General features: G+C 35.0%; 1 protein-coding gene across 1 annotated transcript in view; it reads left to right on the top strand.

Annotated features, from left to right (window-relative positions):
- The window catches only part of HGF (hepatocyte growth factor), a 60851-nt gene that overhangs the window by 31337 nt on the left and 7628 nt on the right, over nt 1–21886 (top strand). The window contains exons 8-16 of the mRNA XM_074869865.1: nt 8181–8355; nt 10333–10460; nt 11968–12070; nt 14029–14168; nt 16238–16276; nt 16755–16851; nt 19569–19643; nt 20239–20385; nt 21089–21195. Of these exons, the coding sequence (XP_074725966.1) occupies nt 8181–8355; nt 10333–10460; nt 11968–12070; nt 14029–14168; nt 16238–16276; nt 16755–16851; nt 19569–19643; nt 20239–20385; nt 21089–21195 (1011 nt within the window). The remainder of the gene's footprint in view (nt 1–8180; nt 8356–10332; nt 10461–11967; nt 12071–14028; nt 14169–16237; nt 16277–16754; nt 16852–19568; nt 19644–20238; nt 20386–21088; nt 21196–21886) is intronic.

Consider the following 21886-nt stretch of genomic DNA (forward strand, 5'->3'; position numbering starts at 1 on the left):
TTTGTTATCCTCACTTTACAGACAGGGTATTGAATCAAAGCAACATTAAGGTACACAAATATTGGATGTCCACTTTGAGATGCTTTAGTTCAGTGTTTTTAGAGCATTCTGCAGCATGTTCTATCTTCAAAGCTCAGATCCTCCTAACTTTGGTGATAGCTCTGACAGCTTTGTTCTACTGATAATTAGATATCTTAAATGAGCAGTACATAATGTCCTCTCTATTCTCCCATACTTCTCACTACGAGATTTGGAGTCCAATTTTTTGCCCTTAGTGAACAGACAACATGTGAAATAATCAATGCACAAGCATGATATTAGAGGAAGTCTCATAATATCTCGGCAGATTTCTTGTATTCTCTTTACTCAATATACTTTGCTTATAACATCTTGGGAATAAAGTCAATTTCTGAAACAAGACATGACTTTAACTGAACCCATACTTTGTAAGACTGTCAGCTTCATGTGCCCCAGACCTGTGACAGAGCCCCAAGGTATACAGGCAGAAAAGGGAAAGCAGTATTTTTGTATTTTCCATGAAGTAGAGTCAAAGGGAAGCTTCTAAAACTGCTCAGTGAAATTCAGTGTCATGTTAGCTCATGAGAAAGTCAGTTTCTCTTAGATCTGCAGTTTTGGAAACTCAATTTCCTTTGTTGTCCTGCTTCAATTTTGACCAAAATTAAGTGTTAAAAAAAAAAAAAAATCCTTGAAACCACTCTCTGTTTTTCATCCAGCTCTAAGTGTCACTTCAGTAGGCTTATGTCATTGTAAAATTCATTTGGCTCTCTTGAGAGTAGGATAGAAGAAGAAAATAAATTCTATTAAAAAGAACAATAAAGCTCACCTGGAACTGGATTTATGTGAGAATTTTAAAAAGGGAAAAAAAGATTAAAAAAAAAAAATCATAAAAAGAATGATTTTTAACGACTCTTTAATTTTCAGGGTTCTCTGTATTTTGTTCTTGTTGCTATTATAAAAACCAAAATAAACCATTACTGGGGTATCTAAAATCCTGATAAAATAGAGACAGTAGTGGATCTTACAAAAAGTCTGTTTCCACAATGTAATCCTGTATTTTTCCTAGAATTTTATCTTATATATGAATACTGGCAAGAAGGTGAGAAGAGGGAATTGCTCTGGCATGAACCTTTATGTTTGAGCAGTTGCTACCTAAAGGGGAAGCATGGGATTCTTCATCTTCGCTTAGAATTATACCAAACCAAATTATGCCATGTTTTCTGCTTCTGCTACCAATAGGTCAGAATTTTCTCTCCTTGCTTGTTCTCGGCGTAGGTCAGTGCAACGTCTCGCAGTGTCAGTCACTTCTCATCAATTGGTCAATTGTTTGAAATCCAAAGGTTGAGCAAGAATACTCTTAATGTACTTCCTGATGTGGAATATTTGACTTTATTCTGCACTATCATAAATCCACTATAAGGTAGTTAAAATTAGCAAAATTATTCCACTGTATAAAAGTGAGGTTAATCTGTTAGTTTGAGAAATGTCTGTAATTAGGTTCTCCAGAGACAGAAGCAACTTAACAGGACTACTGTTTGTTTTGCATCAGGCACCCGTGAAGACACACCCATGTTGAAAGTCTTCTGTGTGAACTGCAGTACTAATTCATGTAATTGTATCTAGAGTATTGATAATCTTTGATAATGGGAAAATTCAGTCTTTCCCCATTGTAAAGAGTCTTGCTTAGCTCTGTAACTGAATCATCTTTCCAATTTTTTAGTTAATTCATTAATTTAGGGTGGTGGTTGTTGTTTTGGATTTTTGGTTTGTGTTTTTTGGTTTAATTTTTTTTTTTTTTTTTTTAAATTAAACAGTGCTTCCTACATTTCTCTAATTATTAGATAATATATGAATCACACGTAATTTACTAGATCTGTTGTTTTCCCCCAGCAGAAGTGTTTTTATTACCAAAAAAATATAATATTCCTACATTACAGCTGACTTTTACAAATACAACTTTTATAAACCTCTGTTCTCTGGCATTTCCTGAGCTGATGTGTCAGCTCATGTTCTGAGGATTCACATCTGGCTTTCTTGGTCACGTAAGCTTACAGTCCATGTAACTTTCAGTATCTACAGTCTGGCCTAAGCTTTATAAAATAGTAGGGTGGGAGATCTGCAAACTACTGTAATGTCACCTTTGTCTACGCAAGCACCATTAGAGTCCTGAAGAAAAAGTAATCATCAAAATGAATTTTTAAAAAACCCTCATAATGTTATGATTTTAATGTTGTGATAAAAGCCTTTTGTCTCATTTCGAGGCCAAAGCTGACTAACTAACTAGAAATTCTTTCCTTCATCTTCAGTATATTGAGATCAGTGAAAATTTCGCATGCAAAACTGTATTTTCACTGCAGAAAACTATAGAATTTTCTAAATTACTGAAGCAATGTATATGAGAAGAATACAAAAGTAAGATCTTGAAAGTGCTTAATTCAGCGGATATTTTCAAAGGATGTTTAGCACAGACATACGGCATTGCCCTCTGTATAAGATGTGATGCTGTTCAGTGCTTTCCTTTATAACCCAGAGAGGGAATTTGTTACTGATATTACTGTTGTATCACCAGCTTGGTGGCCAGAATATGAACACAAAATATCAAAGCCCTGTTTCAGTTTTCTGTCTTTCTTGAGGGACATAGAAAATCTGTTTTCCCACCTCCTAGCAGGGAGCCCAAAACACTGACCATTCTGGGTTTCAGTGGCTGCTCCATTTTCTGAAGCTGTGGCTGTGTGCAATCTCAGTACACTAAAAAGAGAACATCATGAGTTATATGTCTTTATAGCTTTGTGGTTTGGATTCTCACACAGGCTTTTAATTCCTATGCTGAGGACTGTTTATATATTTTACAAGAAATACTAATTAGAAAAAATGCTTTGCAAATGCAAGTCTTTGGACTGTATACAAAAACGTAGGTGTCCTCTCTTTGGGGAAGTGACCACAAGGCAGCATGCTGCTTGTGGCTTTTGCTTCATGTCATGAGTGCTAGTATGCTCTATAGCCAAAATGCTGACAACAGCTCATATACAAAATTTTCGGCAAAAAAGTCATTGGAAGGAAGCATTCAGAAAATAAATATGTTTTTAAGACTGAAGAGACAGGAGGGCATTGTAACTTTATTTCCAAGCACAGAAGGCAGCATAAAACATTGTGGCTTACAGCCAGGGCTGTGAGAAAGAGATGACAGGAGCAATTAGGGATTAGAGATGGCTCAAGCTGCAAAAATTGGATATGGATTAAGACTTCAGGGACCCCAGGATTGGTTTGAAGTTGCTCACATATGTGTCTGTGGTTTTGGCTTGAGAAAATTTTTAGTTAGAAGAGAGGATAAAAGGACAACTATAACAGCAATAAAGAAGTATAGGATGTAATGAAGAAATGGAAATGCTGACAGCAAATATGAAAAAAGAAAATTACTGTTACTTTGGCATGAATGAGGACATGGACTACAGGGAAGACAGGAGTGGGGAGCTAAGACTGCTTTAAAAATAAAAAAGAAAAAAGGATAGCTGCACTTCTGTGGATGAGCTATAGGGTTGTGAGAGAGGTGCTGAGGCCCAGAAATGAAGCTATACATGTCAGTCATTCAAGAGCTGCAGAGGTGTATGGAATTATTATGGTAAGGACAGTGTTTGAGTGCTGCCTACTTGATTTCCAACCAACCCAGCTGATTTTACCACAGATTTAGCCTTTTCTGTCTGTAGTCATAGACAATAGGCAGGAGTGACTGGTGCCCAAAAAACCCTGAGACTATTCAATAAGGGTCTCGGTTTGATGGGAAAGAGCAAGTAATGAAAAAAATTGAGAATCTAGGTGTAAAATGAACCGTTACAATGTGCCTACAACTTTTGGGAAGGTAAAGAATCACCAATATTAGATTACTCATTCTTTAAAAGCAGAGATTTCAACTGCCCATTTGAGTGTGAAGTTCTGATTAAAGAGTTATTTGTTGAATCATAGTATGTAAACAAATAAATGTGACACTCAGTTTAAGCTTAATATTTATGTAAGATAAAGATGTTTATAGAAAGGAGACAGTGAAGAGACACTGATGTTTAGTAGCTGATAAAGTGTTACCTTCCACCTCACTTCACAAGGAGGCACAGCAGAGGTCCAACATTCGTTATGAATGCAACGGCTTAATCTACATTTCCTCAAAAAGGATCCTTCTCAGATCCATTTCTTCATTTCTATGATAGTTTCGAAAGTGAGATTTAAGAGTTCTGAACCTGCAGAGATACAGATTATTTCTTTTTTTATGGATTTAAACTAAAAATTGTTTGATTTAAAGAGTAGTTGTAGATATTGGAACAACCCAGAAAGATCTCTCTGTGCTCAAGGACAAATGAACTGTAGGTATGGAGGTTTTAGGCGACAATGAGTTTTTCAGTACTGTGATTCTTGAGCTTGGGTCTAATTTATTTCTTCACTTTCTCATATATTTTTACTGAAGAAAAACCCAAACCATTATAAATCAATGTTGTTCTGGGTTTTTTCATGCTTAATGTGCTATGATAATACATTGAAGGAAAAACATGGAAACAAAAGAATGGAAACACATGGAAAGAAAAGAACTGCCACTGTCATACTGCCCAGAACTGTAGATCATATTGCTTGAGGTATGGATAACTGGAGGCACTGTAACTGAGCATGCGCAGCTTCTCCCCATAATGTCACTCAAGTTTCTTACTGACATTTTCAGAATTGCATGGATTGTGTTTAATGAGGACTTTGCTGTGTTCTTTACTGAGTTAGGCACATATTTTAAAATTTACTTTCTAAAATCTTTTGTTACAAATCAGGGCATATTTCCTATTGTTGACTGACACACTAGGAAACACATTGCAACAATATAAGCAAAAGTAGGAATTTTCCTGATGCAATAATTTTGGACTCTGCTTCTTTTCCAATTATGCCTTTTTCCAAAAATACATAGATAGTATTACCATGAAAGGCCATGAATACTCCAGCAAAATCCCTACCTTCTTTTAAGTCAGTAGGAGTTTCACCATTGACCTCAAATTTGTGCAGGATTTTCTTCTGGGTCATTTGGATTAAAGACAAAAATAGTATTCTAACTGGTTACTTCAGCTGTAGAATGACTCAAGGTCCCTGCTGATTCCCTCATGCTGGCATTACTGTGAGAACCAGAACTGAGAAGATATCTGTGGCTTTACACATGAAGCCCTGGATAATGTTTCCTCTCTTTACTTAAGCATCTATGAATGTATGAGCTGGCCCTTATTAATAAAGATATATATTCTGAAGTATCAAAATAGGGAGGGTTTTATTGGAAAAAAACTCACCTTTGCATTATTGCACTTTCATTGAGGACTTCACAGTGAACACGTGAAGGTGGAAATACTACTAACAGGAAATCCTCAAGTAACTATCTGAATTACATGGTTAATTTGAGTTATTCAGAATACAAAAAAAAGATTACAGCAAAATTTAAAAGTAGCAAAATGCTGCTAGACAATTACCAAATTCTTCTTTTCATAATGAAGTTTCATACAGGAATAAGAAGTGACAATTAATAAATAATAAATAATCTTTTATAAGATGGTATTTTGTGTGAACTTCCTTTAAAAGTACTTTTTATCTCAGTTCAGAACTATAAAACCTGAACCGGAACAAAAAAAAGAATACTTCTAATACAAAATTAAAGTACCTGCCTGCATAGTAAGGATTGCTTATTGAATTTAAATTCATCTTCTAACTTAATTCATAATGTCTTTCTCATTGGAAAAAGCCCTTGGAGTTGCAGGTCTTAATTTATATTTCAGAGGAATTGCTAGGATAAGGATGGGAATTCAGTGTCACTGATTTTTAGCTTGATCTTTTTTCCACCTTGTAAGAGAACTGGTAAGTGTGGTCTCAGGACTCTTTCACCAGTGCTCTGCACATCTGATGTTCATGCTCAGAGGTATTAAACTTTAGATAATTAGCTATGTGGGTGACAAGAATAATTAGTCTCAAGAACAAGATCAGTACTGAACAGAGATAACTATTTAAGTTGTAGGCTTAACCTGGGCACTTCTTAGAGTTTGGCAGCTGCCTTATAGTTTGCAGAACACCTCTGTAATGCCTGATGAGGCAGGCACTGCTGCTCAAGATTTTGCATGTCCCTGTGTGCATCCAGCCCACCTTTCATTAACATTAACAGGGAGACTGTTCCCATCATGCCTGTTTATGGAAATCACCAGCTTCTTGAGCCTTTTTTGATAATTTTTGAGCTTTCTGTGAGACTCAACAGTCAGAATGGGAGAGGATGTTTCTGAGGGCACAAGCCCTCAGAATTTCAGAATTAAATTTCAGAAATTTTTCTGAGTCTCATTTTTCATGTTGTAAAAGTAGACATTTGTAGGAAATGCAGGTGGTATAGCTAGAAGAGTTTGTGGAGGGTTCTGTGGACCTTTTGAAATGATAGAATTGCTTTATGAATTCAAATTAAAATGTTTTAGTGATCATTTTCATCACTAGAATTCTTACTGAGAGCTGCCACAAAGTTGTAGTAGCAGATAATCCATCACACATTGCAGATTTTGAAATAATTTCTCTCTTACCCATTATAATGTAAGTCTTCCCAGTAGTGGCTTGGCTGTGCAAGTATTTATAACAATGTGAAAGTTAAGTTTGTCTGGTTCCTTTAAATAGAATATTCTGACATGGACAAATTATTGCAAAATCTGATCTACAGATAGAGGTCACTGTCCAGACACATAGCATAAGATTTAGCGATGAGCTGTGTATCTGTAGATGTATAAGAAGGAATGTTCAACAAAATGATTTTATGGAAGGACAGGAAATTAATTTGACTGTGAAACACTGATGTAAAAACATTAACCAGATGAAGAGAAAAAGGGAAATTTTCTCCAGCATAGAGAAATGTATAATTCAACTGCACAACTTGATGTTATCATCTGACAGGAAAGTGATCTTTAACGTCAAAGATTAGACAGCAAATCAGACAAATCCATCTGTTATGACATTTGGTTTTCTTAAGATCCATATTTTCTGCAAGTTCATAGAACTGGCTTAAAAGTTACCTAGAATGTACTATATTATGAATAACATGCAAATATTGTTCTAATCACTGACCATTTGAAGAAAACTAATTTTAAAACTTTATTAACATACTTGCTGCTGGGAACTAATATTTTCAAGCAATTAATAAAATTAGTCTTGTGAGCAATAGCAATTACCAACAGATGGGCAGTTACTTACAAAAATATTATGTTGGGAGCTTTCTGGGACATTGCAGAAGTGCTGCTCTTACTGTAGTGTATTTAGTTTTGTATTTTTTTGTATATATCTGATGCAATATCTGTGCCATTAATTTGTAATTATGAAAATTGCATAAGAAATAGAGGCTCTTAAGTTATGTGAATGAGTCATTTAAAAAACCACTGTTTTTCTGAATTTAGTTCAAAACAGCCCACACCAGGCTGAATTCAGAGTATATCAACATCTGTAAAAGATCTTGAGTCTGATGAATTTGTTAGTCTTTAAAACATTTGTCTCTCTCTGTAGAGAATACTGATCTTTGATTTCCAAAATCTGGGTGCTTTTTTTTTTTTTTTTTTCCCCCCTCTAACTATATGAGGCATAAAAAGAGAAACTTCAAGGAGGATTTAGCACATTACTTTATAATAGGATTTATCTTTTTTTTCTTTTTTTAATCTGCGTCTTTTTTCCTGTGACTTGATATTCTGGGAATTCTTTGGAGAAAACCAATTGTTTTTTAATCCTGCAAACATGTATTAACATGTTTAACACTGAGCACATGGGTGGTCACTCAGTCTTGTAAAGCTAAGCAAATGAGAAATATTTACTGAACTGGAAAGAGTAATCAAGAATATCTTCTAATATTCAATGATATAGCATAAGCCAGGTCTTTCACTAAACAAAAGCTCTTAAATGTTTGAGATTTTTCACCTGCAAGTGGATAAACTAGCATAAGATCTAACAACTATTTTGATTTCATGGATGTTGTGAATGTGAAGAAGAGAAAAGTATTCTGTAGAAGACATTAGATAGGCAATTTCTCCAAAGAACTCCAATTACTACAATTTCAACTACAATGTAGAGTTCAAACCTGACATCCTAAGCCAGAGTCAGTCTTAAGAAAATAAAACAGCACTTCTTCTCTGGGTCTGCAGATGAAAGTGCCATGAACAGCACAGAGGCAGCAGCTGAGACGTCAACATGCATTCAGGGACAGGGTGAGGGTTACCGCGGCACAGCCAACACCATATGGAGTGGAATCCAGTGCCAGCGGTGGGACTCCCAGTTTCCTCACCAGCACAACATCACTCCTGAGAACTTCAAGTGCAAGTGAGTAGAGACATATGGATATTACTGCAGTGGGAAAAGAGCTTAGTTTTCAAATGTTTAGAAATACATGCCACCAAAGTGGACCTTAGGATCCCTGTCCCTGCTCTGCGACCTGATGCATTCACTCTACATGTTGATGCTGAAAACCATTTGAACATGGGAAAATCAGTTCTTCAGATCTCAAAATATTAGTTCTGGATGAACTTGTGTGAAACTGTAGGGGTTTTTATAAACTTTTTCTTCAAGGATGTATTCACCAATTTAATTGATTGTCAAATATATGGAAGTTTTCCAGACTGGGACCTGAATCCCCATAGTGCTAGTACATTACTATTGTTTTTCTTTCATGGAGGTAAGTACTTGTTTGCAGTTTGCTTACTGACTTTAATTTAATATGTCCTAAATGTTACCTAAGTGTAATCTCCTTGGCAATACTCGACATTTATAATATTTGAGAATACTTATTTTCTATCTTTTTAATCCTTTTTCTGTCTCATTACTAAACGTACTTGCATGAATAGGACTGCTTTTACTTGAAGGACCACTAGTCATCTAACCTTTCTGTACAGTTCATAAATTCCCAGGATGTGAATAATCTACTTATTTTAGGCAGTTACCTTAGTCATACTCTTTCAGTTCTTTTTTCACTGAGCATAGAGGAAACCTAGCTGACCAAGATGGACCCAAAGCCCAGTTTGTACTAAATGTCTTTATTGATGGCTAAATATCAATCTGGGCTTGTGCTGGAATTTGATAATGTGGATCTTTCAAAGTAAAGAAAAGATTCCAGTCTGAGTTCAGATTATCTCCCTAACAAAAGCTTGTTTGAGCATAACAGGTTTGTTGTCTTAAACACTTCACTACTATTATTCAGTTTATTGATCAAATACCGTGAATTGTAACACATCTACTGAAAACGTATCATCATTGTAATGGAAAATAGAACCGAGCCTGAGACTCCTCTGCCAGTCTCAGGACCACCTTGAATTTACCTGGAAGTTAGTGCTTGAGCCTGATCCTACAGGTTTTTCTCAGACAAACTGCCACTTAAAACAATTTACGCTGTATCTGAGTAACACTGTTACAGGAATAGTGCACTTGTGCAGTTTTAACAATGTTCCTAGCAGTGTAGAGGGGCTCACAATACTAGGACTGCTTATTAGCCAATGCTTGAGAACATAGTGGTTATTCAGGCCAATAGCTTGATTAAAATCAACAGAACTGCTGGGACAACAGTTCAAAACTCACATGAGCAAGAAATACAGTATTAGGCCCATTCTTCCCATAGTCTATTATCAGTAAGTGCTGCAGATGGAAAAATACAGTGAAATATGGAGATCATGGCAACAGCTCTCAGGAGATGGGAAAATAAAACTTACATTTAAAAGGTTTGGCTATTTCATGCAAGCTGCGATAGACATTTAAAGATGTTCCCTTGTGACTAACTCTTACTTTAAAGGTAACAGCTGTATAGAATTTCAACATACATTTTTTTATATTCCAAGATTCAGTTTCTTAAATGAATTGCTGACAGTCTACAGGACTCTGTTTCTCTAAACTAAGCAGAACCATTCAAAGTACAGGGAATTTTAAGCACTTTGGTAATGTTTGTGTTTAAAAGCACTTGTAATGGATTGCAGGTGTATCCTATGACAACTTGCATGCAAATTTTGATGGAGAATCCTGAAAAAAATAAGCTATTTTGAAAATATTGTTAATCTTCAAATGAAATCTTATATCCAGTCAAAACATATGTCCATTGAAAATGAATTCCCATAACCATATTCTTATTACAATTGTTATATTTTTTTGGACACTGTGTTCTTACTGGCTCCTCATCTCCTTGCACTTGACACTGATCAGTAACATACAGACCTTAAGGAGCCTATATGATTGCTAATTCATAATAAAAAGCAATAGAATGCATCAGTGATTTTAGATTATCCCTGCTGTGAGCTAACATATTTATTTTTATAGGGATTTGAGGGAGAACTACTGCCGAAATCCAGATGGATCTGAATCACCCTGGTGTTTTACCACTGACCCAAACATCCGTATTGGTTATTGCTCCCAGATTCCTAAGTGTGATGTATCAAATGAACAAGGTAACAGAAGGAAGGGCGATAACGTGATTTTAAGTGAACGCTATACTGTTCCAAACAGCAGATAAGCAGGCTTGAAAACTGGAAAAGTTTCTCTCAGTACATTTGTATTACACCTGCGTAGTTCTGTTTTGGCTTTATTTGCATACTTGGGATTCATCATGGTGTAAATGAGATTAATTTCTCAGTTCATGTTTCAATTCCAGCAGGGAAAGATGCAGCAAAAAATTACTGTTAGATCTGATTTTTATACAATGTGAATTTGTGTGCCATTTTATATTAGCTGGAGATCTGCTCCACTGTTTTACCTTTCTTAGTTTGAAAGACCTTTTACCAGAGCTGAGGTGATTTCCTTGGTTTACAGTTTTTTTATAATTGCATATGAGGCCACCAAAAGCAAGTTTTTAAAAAATTTAACTTTTCCATATACTCTCTTGTCTAAAAGGAGTTGAGCTGAAAAAAACATATGGGACTTCCCATAGAGCCTCTTAGCTTCAGGCTGTTACCTCTGCCTGTAAAGTCCACTGAGTCTTCAGGTGAATGTTGCTTTTCCCATGGGGTCTTGGTATTACTCTAAGGAGTATTATTGCATCCTGAGAACTGATATCAATCATAGTATAAAGTGAGTTTCAGACCTCAGACCTATGACTTTACATCAGGCTGCATTAAGATCTCCACCTTTAAACTTTAGACATTTTTTCTCTTAAAATCTGAAAGAGTTGCAGTTGCAATAGTTATGTTAGAGAAAGGATTAAACTTTGACTTTCATTCTGTATTTTTTGTAAAGTATCAATTATCAAGAAGTAAAAATACTGATGAATATGAAATTAAATGCTTTATACAAAAAGTCTTCATAGTAGTGATCATTTTAAACAATCCTCTTGAAAAGTCTCAGAAAGGCTTGTGATAAAGGCTTATGAATTAAACATGATTTCTGCTGGAGTGAACAGGCAAGTTTTTGAATTACATTAAAATTAAAGTCATGTTGATTTTTTCATTTTGTCAAAGTAGAACTTAAGTCTAGAATTATATACTCTTGCGAGTATCTAGAATCTACACAAAGGTAAGTTGATTCAAATAGGTTAATAGTGCGTGTTTTTTCAGGAGGGAAGAACAGGTGGGAATTTTTGCTTTCTTTTGTATAGTAGAGCACCTGACAATTTTTAGAATATTCTATGTGACCCTTCTAAATTAACCATAAACTGACTATTTATGAATGAAGTTTTCCCAGTTTTACTAAGTAAGACAAAATTTAAAATGGTACTGTGTTGAGAATGAAGGCCTTAAGCAGATTAAGTATCTAAATTTGAAAACGTTCTACCATTTTCTTTCTGATATGATTTATACAGTTGTCTGATTTATAGTGTATAGTGTTTGCTCTACTTGTGTTGTGGTTTAAACACATCTGGGTTTAATTATTTGGATTAATTGTTTGGATTACTGATGGAAGAGTTTTCAATACCTGTACAATCACCCTCCACTTCTTTTTGTCTCAATGTTCTTTATTCAGATTGTTATCGTGGCAATGGCAAGAGTTACATGGGGAATCTCTCCAAGACAAGATTTGGGCTACCTTGCTCCACATGGGACAAGAATATTGAAGACTTACGTAGGTGTGTACATATGAAACAGAAAGGGATGATTCAGTGAGTCCTGGTTAAATACTGCCTCCAGACGGCATATCTTTTTCTTCTGCAGTGGTTCTAAAATAGCCCCTTATGCCCTGGAGCTTTTCGTATCTTCTTTTTTTTTTTTTTTTTTTTTTTTTGGTGTTTAAATATATTACACAACATGTCTTTGTTTCGGCTAACCACTAATTGCAGGCTTTGGGATGTTTCTTAGTGTTAGTTTACTGGCCTGATTTACCCCATATTTGTCCTTGAAAGTTTTGTTCTATGAAAGTATAGCAGGAATGAAGTGGGAAATCATTATCTCACCATCTGATCTCATAGCTCATGCTGCTTCAAGCAGGGAGTTGGACCTGAAACCACCTAAGGTCCCTTGCAGCCTGAAATTGAATCTTGAGTCTACGATCTGATGACACTGCTGTTAAAGCATCTTGCAATTTCTGTTGTTTATCACTACTTTAGCTTCATATTCAAGTAGAGGAAATGGCAAGTTAGTTTAATTTATTTGTTAAAGTAAAAATGAATCGGCAATAAGTACAAAACAAGTTGTGTTTCCAAGACTTTTTCAGTCATGCCAGGATCCTCAGTGTTGTCTCTGTTGGTTCAGAACAGTAGATTAATAAATGTCAGGACTGACATGAGCAATGACTGCCAGGTACCATACAAAGAGATTCATCACAAATTTTCCTATGTATGAGATATCACACAATTAGTGGCCCAGATGGAAATAGTTTTCCCTTAATTTTCTTTAAGTTTCTGAAGCTGATGGGATTATGTTTATGCTACCTTTGGTACTTGCTGAATTAGTGCTCATGATCACCACAGTCATAGTGCCCAATATTAGCCATTCTCCACTGTCCCTGATTCCTGCTGCTGACTTGATGGTCAGTCAGGTGAAGGTGTGTAAATCAGTAAATTAACCTTTGGGAAAGCTGTAAGCAAAAGGCAGACTTCAGTGGCAATGTCTGGAACCACCAACTAGACTGTACGTGGCTTTCCCCACACAGGGTGAGAGACAGCATACATATTCCAGTTTACTGTCCATGTAAGAGAGGCAGAGGTTTAAGATCATGACTTCTGAGAGCTCTGCTAAGTCTTCAAATAGCTGTGAATGAGACAGTTTGAACCTACTGGATGCTTGACGCAATTACATTCATATAATCTTGAGCACAGATTAGCCTTTTTTCTCTTCCACAAATTTTCCATCTGGAAACTCCTTTGGGGAGTTATCTGTCTCGCTTCAGCAGTTACTCTGGTTATGGGTGTGTTACAAGCAGTTGATTATGAAATAAAGGAGCAGTGTAGGTATAACTTAGGAAGACTGTATGCTTCTGTCTGACAAGTCAGAAATAAACAGCTTTCTCTGCTTCAGATTTTCACTCCAAAATTTCACCTTTAAAATGCCTCGTATAGGTCTGCAAGTTAGATGACTTATCACCGCAGTCTGTCTGAACCATTCATCCTTCTCCTTGCCTGCTGCTCAGTCTTGTTAACTTTCTTGTGTTTCTCTTTCCTTTGTCTAAGATTCAGCTTGCTTTGCAGGTTCAGTGCTCCCTTGTGCTACCTGTTAATCTTCAGGGAGAAGGTACCTGTGATGACAGAGAGGCCTGCAAATTTGCTGAGGGCAAGACAGACACTCTTCGAATCAGTGCAACAATACCTCCTGAGGGTATCCAGGGATTTTAGCTCAAGCAGGAGATCTAGAAACCTCCCAGCTGTCCAGTGGACACCGTGCTTAAAATACCAACCAGAGGAAACTTGGACCCAGATCCAGCAAATATTTGGGTCTCATCTTCCCTTTGATTTTAACCAGCCCTAAACCCTGACCTGTAGACTTCTCAATCAGCTAATATTACAATGTGGAGCAAAGCAACATTTAACCTTTGAAAATTTGGGCTATAGTATAAAGCTTTTCAGCACTTTGAATTTTTTTTTCCCTGTAGGCATATACAAATATTCAGAGAACCAGATGTTAGTAAACTGAAGAAAAACTATTGCCGCAATCCAGACGATGATTTTCATGGTCCCTGGTGTTACACAGATGATCCTCTTGTTCCCTGGGATTACTGTCCTATTTCTCGATGTGAGTACTTGGTATGCCTCAGGCATTGTCAACTGCACAGTCCCAGTGAAGCCATGGTGTCACATGTGTATGCATACCTTTCTATTGTCACTTGTGGCAACAGAAAGTGTGTAACTCTATAAAGAATCAATTGTGCATGACTGAGAATGAATGGACAGAAGTTGTTTATGCAATATATGAACAAGGGGTCCTTTTCCTTGACCAGCTTGGAGATTTCAAGGCTTATTTATGCAGCAGGAGCATAAAAGAGTTATTACACATTGTCAAACATTTTCCAGCAGATCTAGCTATTGAATGAGGGCTGGACAGAGACAAAGAATTGTCTAGTGGTCAGAATGCTGACTGTGGCCTCAAGAAACCCGGGGACAGTTATCTTCTGTGCTACAAGCTACATAGTCTTTTTATGTGACCTATACTACTTTGTAAAGTTAGGATAACTCACTATATGTATGCTGAAGTGTATATGTGCTATATAGATTAGATTCTGCTTCTGGATGTTTACAGGATGACTTAACTCCTGGCAAGAACTAAGAACATCATTCTTCCAAAGTTGCATGTTAAAATCTAAATAGCTTAAATAAACAAAATTAAAATTCAGTACTAAACTGACATTAGGTGGAAAAATAAAGATTTATTCTGAAAAGTGTGCAATTCACTTTTATGTTCAAAATTTTTCTCTTCAATTCTTATTTCTAAATCACTGTGTTGTATGTCCTGGGAGAGCATTTAGATGGGGAATTAGGCTTTTGAATGTATGTCTGTGATCTCTAGAGGTTAAGGATAATGTTACATTCATTCCTAGCAGCAATCTGCTGCATTTCCTCATAGTCTGAACTGCAGAATCTCTAAGAAGTGATATTTGAAGTCTCAGGTGATATTTTGGCATCTATGTGAAGAGTAAACAAACTGTGCAAAAGGTTATTTGTGTCAATAGAGATAAAGAACAACAGTCGAAGAAATATAAATTTTATTTCACTCATTCTGAGTTCATTATCTGGATCTATGAAATCCTAAGGAAATATTCACAGAAGAGATTTGTAGGGTATACAGCAATGGTGAATATTATGATTTCTAGAATCAAACTCCAGAGCTAGAATATGTCTGTTTTACAAGTGTAACTTGTATGGTCTAGTATTAAACTACTAGTAGCTCACTCAGGTACTGATAACCAGCTTGACCAATACAGACAAAATGCTGGCAGTTCCCAAGTGCACTGACTTGGTGCCTTTAACTCATCTCTTCAAACTGCACTATATATATATTTATATGTATACATATGTACATACACAAATATATATGCATACACATATGCATATGTGTATACATAGACATGAAAATTTAACTATATATATAACTCTTTACCTTTATTTATATATATATATATGCTTAATGGTGGAAATCTAGTTGCACGAGACTGTTTAAACTGCACCTGTGCAAACTTTCAGTAGCTGTAACTGTGCCTCTAGCTCATAATGCTGGGTCATTCTGCAGACTGCACTGAAGACAAAAATTTTGAACCAAGTTTAAGTAACCTTGTAACTGTATATTGACTTGGACTAAATAGAAGAACCAAATCAGATTTTGGGGAACACGTTTTGATAAGTATAAGTTTTTGCTGATAGCAACATAAAAGGATGGTTGAATTTTCAAAGGTTTCTAAGGAAATGAGAAATTTTCATTGAATCTTATTTGGATTTAATCACATGATTTTCTACAGTTCCTTAAAGCTTATAGAAAAGCCTCACCTTCATTTTTCAGCATTTGCTTGTTCGAATGAAACATGTAAATTGAACATGATAGATTGATGTATTCAAGATTCAGCCAAGAAGAAAAATGCTTGAAACTCCTGTTGCAAAATGTTTGATCCTTATTTCATTCTATTGGAATGAAATTCTGCCTTGTTTTAAATCCGTATCAAATTGTGCTTTTGCAGAGTATTAAAGAAATCATCGAAGTTTAAAACTTTGTGAACTATTAAAATTAACTATATGTCATTTGCTGTTTATTTTTACTGTATTCAATTTTTAGATGTGTTTTAATTTGGTACTTTGGTTATCTTATGTGTCTAGGTGAAGGTGATACAACTCCTACTACAACCAGCTTGGATGGTAAGTAAGTTTGCAGATGTACTGTGCAGTGCGTGTATTCTATTCTCTAAGACTAGCCATTTCTTTCCGATCAGAAAACAAGAGAAAGACCAGTTAAAGATACAGAAAAAACATACAGTTTGGGAAAAATTTCTTTTACAAGGGGAAAATGTAGAATAGCTTTATTATAACCCTTTATCTATTCTCACTGTCCTGTCTTGCCAGTAGTGAGATATGGCAATGATTTTCAATGTTTGCTTTATAACTATGTAAATTTCTGAAAAACCTGTTTAAATATATGCACTTTATATTCCCTATGAATATTTATAGAGACTGACCCATCTTTACTGAAGTAATTTTGATGCTCTAGAAATATAATTCATTAGCGCAGGAAAGTTAATCCGTAATAAATATTGACCTTTTTGTGGTCCTTATGTGCAACTGTACAGGTTTCCTACCGCTGTTTTTAGTAAAATGTGATCTCTGGACCTGCTTTCAGATACTGTTATTCCTTGTGCCTCAACAAAACATTTGAGAGTTGTAAATGGAATCCCAACACAAACTAACGAAGGATGGGTGGTTAGTTTGACATACAGGTAACTATCACTTTGATTAGAAAGACAATACATCTACTAGGATATTTGTTTTGGAACTGTACAAAATGTTGTCCATAATAAGAATACTTCTAGATTACAGTTAAATTCTGTAAAAGCAGAAAATCATCATTCCTGGAACATCAGGTGATTCCACAGTATTCACTCTGTCAGTGAAATATTTATACGATCATTATCACTAACTTACACACATGTGCTTTTAAAGCATTCAAAAGTTCTGCTCTTTTGCTTAGCTACTGCAGACCTTTTAGTAACATTGGCTTAGCATCCAGCATTAAACTATTTTAGAGACTGTTACAAAAACCCCAAGTTTTATATCAATAGTTTCACTTTAACAGAAGTGAAGTGTTGGATTCAGGATTTATCCCCTTGTCAAATTTAACTTTCTGCTTATATCATTGTACACAACTAAAATGTATTCTGTATTGAAAAAATAAGTAGGAACTATAAAGAAAACCTTTTCATTCTGTAAAACAAGACCCTAACATGTACAGCTGGAAATGTGTATTACATTATGGAAGGTCTTACTTTGCTACTGTGTAAAAACCAGAATACAGAATTACTGTTTCTTACGTTCATTACTCTGGTTCATAACTCATCAGTTGGAAGTGTGAATCATTAATGTATAACAGGAGATATGTATCAGTCCTGTATCTTCTATCATGAAAAAAAAGTAAATAAAAAAGTATTTTTTGTCTCCTGATACAGACTAAAGTAAATCTCAATTCTATTAGCTTATGATTCATCATCTCTTTTGAAACCATGTTGTAAAATAGGCCTTAAATGAAAAACTGGAGTAAAGGAAAAGATAAAAAGCCTATTTTCTACATTGCTTCATTGATAGAGAAATTCTGGGGATCCTTCCCATCCTTAGTAATCTTTGCATGTTACGAGATCCAATCAGAACTAGACCTTTCTGGAAGTCTAGCAGATGGTTACAGAAAGATATTTCTGGAGGAACGTCACTCTATTCCTAGACTAAATTAAAGATAGGTGGGCTGGATCACTCTGGAAAAGATTATAATTGCACTGTTTTTAAAGCAGCCTTGATGTTTGACGAACTTTTAGACAGGTAAGGTGAATTACATCTGGGTGCCTAAAATTTAAATGACTAATAGTAGTTGAACCTGGATTTTATGCTATGCAACAAAGTTCCATTAAGTAGATGAGTGCTTAAATGATTTCAGATTCTTTTATGAAAAAGGGATTCCTGGAAAACTCCAGCAGCAAAATGTATTTTTAAGTGTTACATGTGGGCACAAAAATGTAGTTTTATTTTGTATTGTTACCAAGGAAGCAAAGAGAATGTTGTCTGAAACAAAACCTTAACGATTTCGGGACTTTCTGCAAAAGGCTATCTGTACACGTCAAAATGGAATTACCATGTCTCAATGGTAAAGGCTTAGTGATAGGTAGAAACTTGTATTCGTATTTGGTAACCAAGGCCCACCTCTAAATGTTAAACTACTCAATGACGATTTTCTTATATATCCGATTCAGATTCTGTTATTAGGTATAATTAAGTATATTTGGATGAATTTCATGTATTCATGGAATCAGCTCTAGATTTGTCTTACAAATTTAATAGGTTTAACCTTCCTATGAATACTAGTCAATCTTCTAAAGCAGATGATGCAATATGGTAAATTCCTCTTAATAATTAATGATGCAAACATAACATGGAAGAACACGTTTCTACTGATTGTGACATTTTTATAATAAAACTGGGCACAATCTATATTTTAAAAAGAATCCAGCCTTTTGGACCAGATATTTTGTTCCTCAACCAAAATACAATTAAAAAAAAAAAAAAAAAAAAGGCAAGCATCTGTGTTATTCTGATGTCTTTGAACTTCATATAGAGTCTGGGGTCTTTCCAGCAATTCTTTGAAAAGCTTTGAACATTTGTGTGATTTGAATTTATAAATCGTGAGATTTTAAGCTTTTCCAAATTGCTGACAATTCTGATTCACTTTCCAAAGAGCTGCAGAAAATAAATGTGATTTTGGAAGCTCAAAGAAGGAAACTAATTAATCTGCATTCCACAGGCATCTTTATTTTTGAAAGAACTGTCATGCTTAATTGCTTTAATTTTACTTGATATATTATGCTGCAGGTTTTCTATAATCACATGTAGGATGTCATACATTGCAGATTGTTTCCAACTGAAGTATGTGGGGACAGAAATCTCATAGGGCTTGTAATCAAATAGGAACTCTCCACCTTGAGGTCAATGCTTTGAATAATACCTACATGAATAATGACTAAATGTTGTTTACATCTGGTGGCAGTTTGGGGACTTGCTTGAAAGTTTCAGTCCAGTTCCTGTTACAAAGAATTAGCTTGCCTTTTTTTTTTTTTTTTTTTAAAAAAAAAAAATAGGTCTCTCATTATAGGTTTAGCTTTGAAACCACTAAATGAACAAAGTAACTGAATTTCTCTTTGCTCTGTGTTCTTATACATTGGAGTAAATCACTGCAAAGTCATGTTACTATAAGTATTGAAACTACAGAGCAAAGGGACAGAGACATGTTTTCACAGGCTGTCAGTCAGCCACTTTTCACCAGCAAAAATAAGTGGGGAGCAAAAGTACTCTTTAAACTTTTTGACTATGTAGAAACTGATACTATTACTTTTTTTTTAACCTTTTTTTTTTCTTTTTTCTCTTCCTTTTTTTTTTTTTTTTTTTTTCCCCACAGGAATAAGCATATCTGTGGAGGTACTTTGATAAAGGAAGAGTGGGTTCTAACAGCAAGGCAGTGTTTCCCTTCTCGGTACAGTAGTCTGTAGTTTTGCAATATTGAAATACATCTATTTTCAGGAACTTATCAGCACAACACTTCTTCAATTTAAATGCAGCGGTTTTCCCTCCTGTTTGGCTTTATCACTGCTTTTCTGATGTAAAAGTCCTGTGGGACCTTGGTATTTTCTGTTATTATTGTTGTTAATCTAAAAGAGTTCTGGCTATTTTTCATAGAAGTACAAATATGTTTTCCAAGTGTAATGGTTAGACAATTGCCTCTTTATAAAAATAATCTCATGCTTCTGCTTAACTGGACAGAATAAAACAACAAACTGGGGTAAATCTCAAAAAGTTCAAAGGTTCATACTGTCCAAGGATCTGAATGTTTGGATACACTTAGGAAACAAAAATTAGATTTTAGTCAGTTAAAGATAAAATTATGTAGTGGCTTCAGACCAAAAACTTACATCTGAGCATGTTGATTTTGGAATAGCAGTTGGCAGCATAAACCCATTTCTAGTGAAGAGTATTTGTTAAGATCTTCTAGCATAATCATATTAAGCAGAGTTTTTTGAGTTATTGTATTATAAACTCAGCAAAATCCTAACCACCTTTGCCTCATTTAGGTACAAAGATTTAAAAGACTACAAAGCCTGGCTTGGAGTCCATAATATCAAAGGAAAGGGAGAGGAGAAGCATAGACAAGTTCTGAATATCTCCCAGTTGGTATATGGCCCCACAGGGTCAGATTTGGTCTTACTGAAACTTAGCAGGTTAGTAGCTATTGCCAATTCCAGGATTTTCAACTGATGAATAAGATTTTTCCTAAATAAGATTTGCAGATTCAGTCCTCTACTACCTCTGATACTGCAGATAATGTCTCCATGGTGTAAACTTTCAATTGTAAGAAATTTTACTTGATATATGCAGAAATACAGGTCCATCTACCTTACTCAGAAAATAAATGTTACTTCTGAAAAATCGTGCCTACATTTTCTCCCTGATAACCAAGTTTAAGTTTGTTGGAGGGTTTTTTGTTGGTTTTGTTTTGTTTTGTTTTGTTATGTTTTTAAAAAACAACACACATTGAAAAATATATATGGTTTTAATTTATAGAATAGGCGCCAAATTGTAACTGAGATCCTTGTGTATATATGAGCTTTCAAACTTTCTCCATATTAGCAAAACTATATATTCAAATGAAATGCCATCATTACTTACTTTTAAGATGAAAACCCAAGTTAAATAGCATAAAAGTGGTGACAGCATGTCAAGAAATCTTTCGACAGTTAACAGCTGTAGCACAAAAAATAGGTAGAAAAATCCATCATATTCTTCAAAGATGGAAAAGAAAGGAAAATAATTGGCACAGTTTTTAATTACTGTGATCTTTAATAGATTTAATGACATTTTTAAGATACCTTTTAGAAGGTTAAGTAAAATCCATTATATGTATTATTTGTTTTCTCTTTTCAGACCCGCCATATTGACAAATTTTGTAGAAATAATCCGATTGCCCATTTCTGGATGTACCATTCCAGAGAAGACAAGTTGCAGTGTTTATGGATGGGGATACACTGGATGTAAGAAACTATTTTTAAAAACTAAATGAATACATTGGCAGCTTACTTCCTCTTGTCATTATAGGTGAGGCTGCTGGTATTGCCTGATGCCACGATTGTACAACACTTTTTGTTATAAAATGCAGTTTCATTTTTTTTCTAATTTCATAAATTTCTGAGCATTTTATCTAAGATCATTTAACATGAAATATTTTCTACTAGTCTATCTTTTTTTTGTTTGTTTGTTTCAGTGACAGACAAAATGATTCAAACATTTCAAAGAATGAATTGGAGAAAAATATTGTTCTATGTGTTTAAAAAATCTGGCAGAATTATTTTGCAGACTTCTAACGCTTTTTTGAAAAATTCATCTACTTGAGCAGTATCTTTCTGTATCCCAAAGCAGGCTGCCCTGTGGAAAAACTAATACAGAATCATGTAATCAAAGACATCATTAACATACACAAAGACAGTGAACTGAGGATGCACAGGCAGCCCTAAGTCTGGCATTTAACTTTTGAGTACTTGACTTTGCAACCTTACTAATGTTTATTAAACACAGTTTTTGTGTGAAGTAAATACAAATATGTGGGATAACAGACATTTATTTAGTCTGGTAAATACTATATCTGGCTAATTATGTGTTGATGATAAAGTTAATAGCTGCCAGTTGACAATAATTACTCTGATAATTACTGTGCTCAAATGTCTT

This window comes from Strix uralensis, chromosome 5, assembly GCF_047716275.1.
Source record: "Strix uralensis isolate ZFMK-TIS-50842 chromosome 5, bStrUra1, whole genome shotgun sequence".
NCBI classification, from domain to species: domain Eukaryota; kingdom Metazoa; phylum Chordata; class Aves; order Strigiformes; family Strigidae; genus Strix; species Strix uralensis.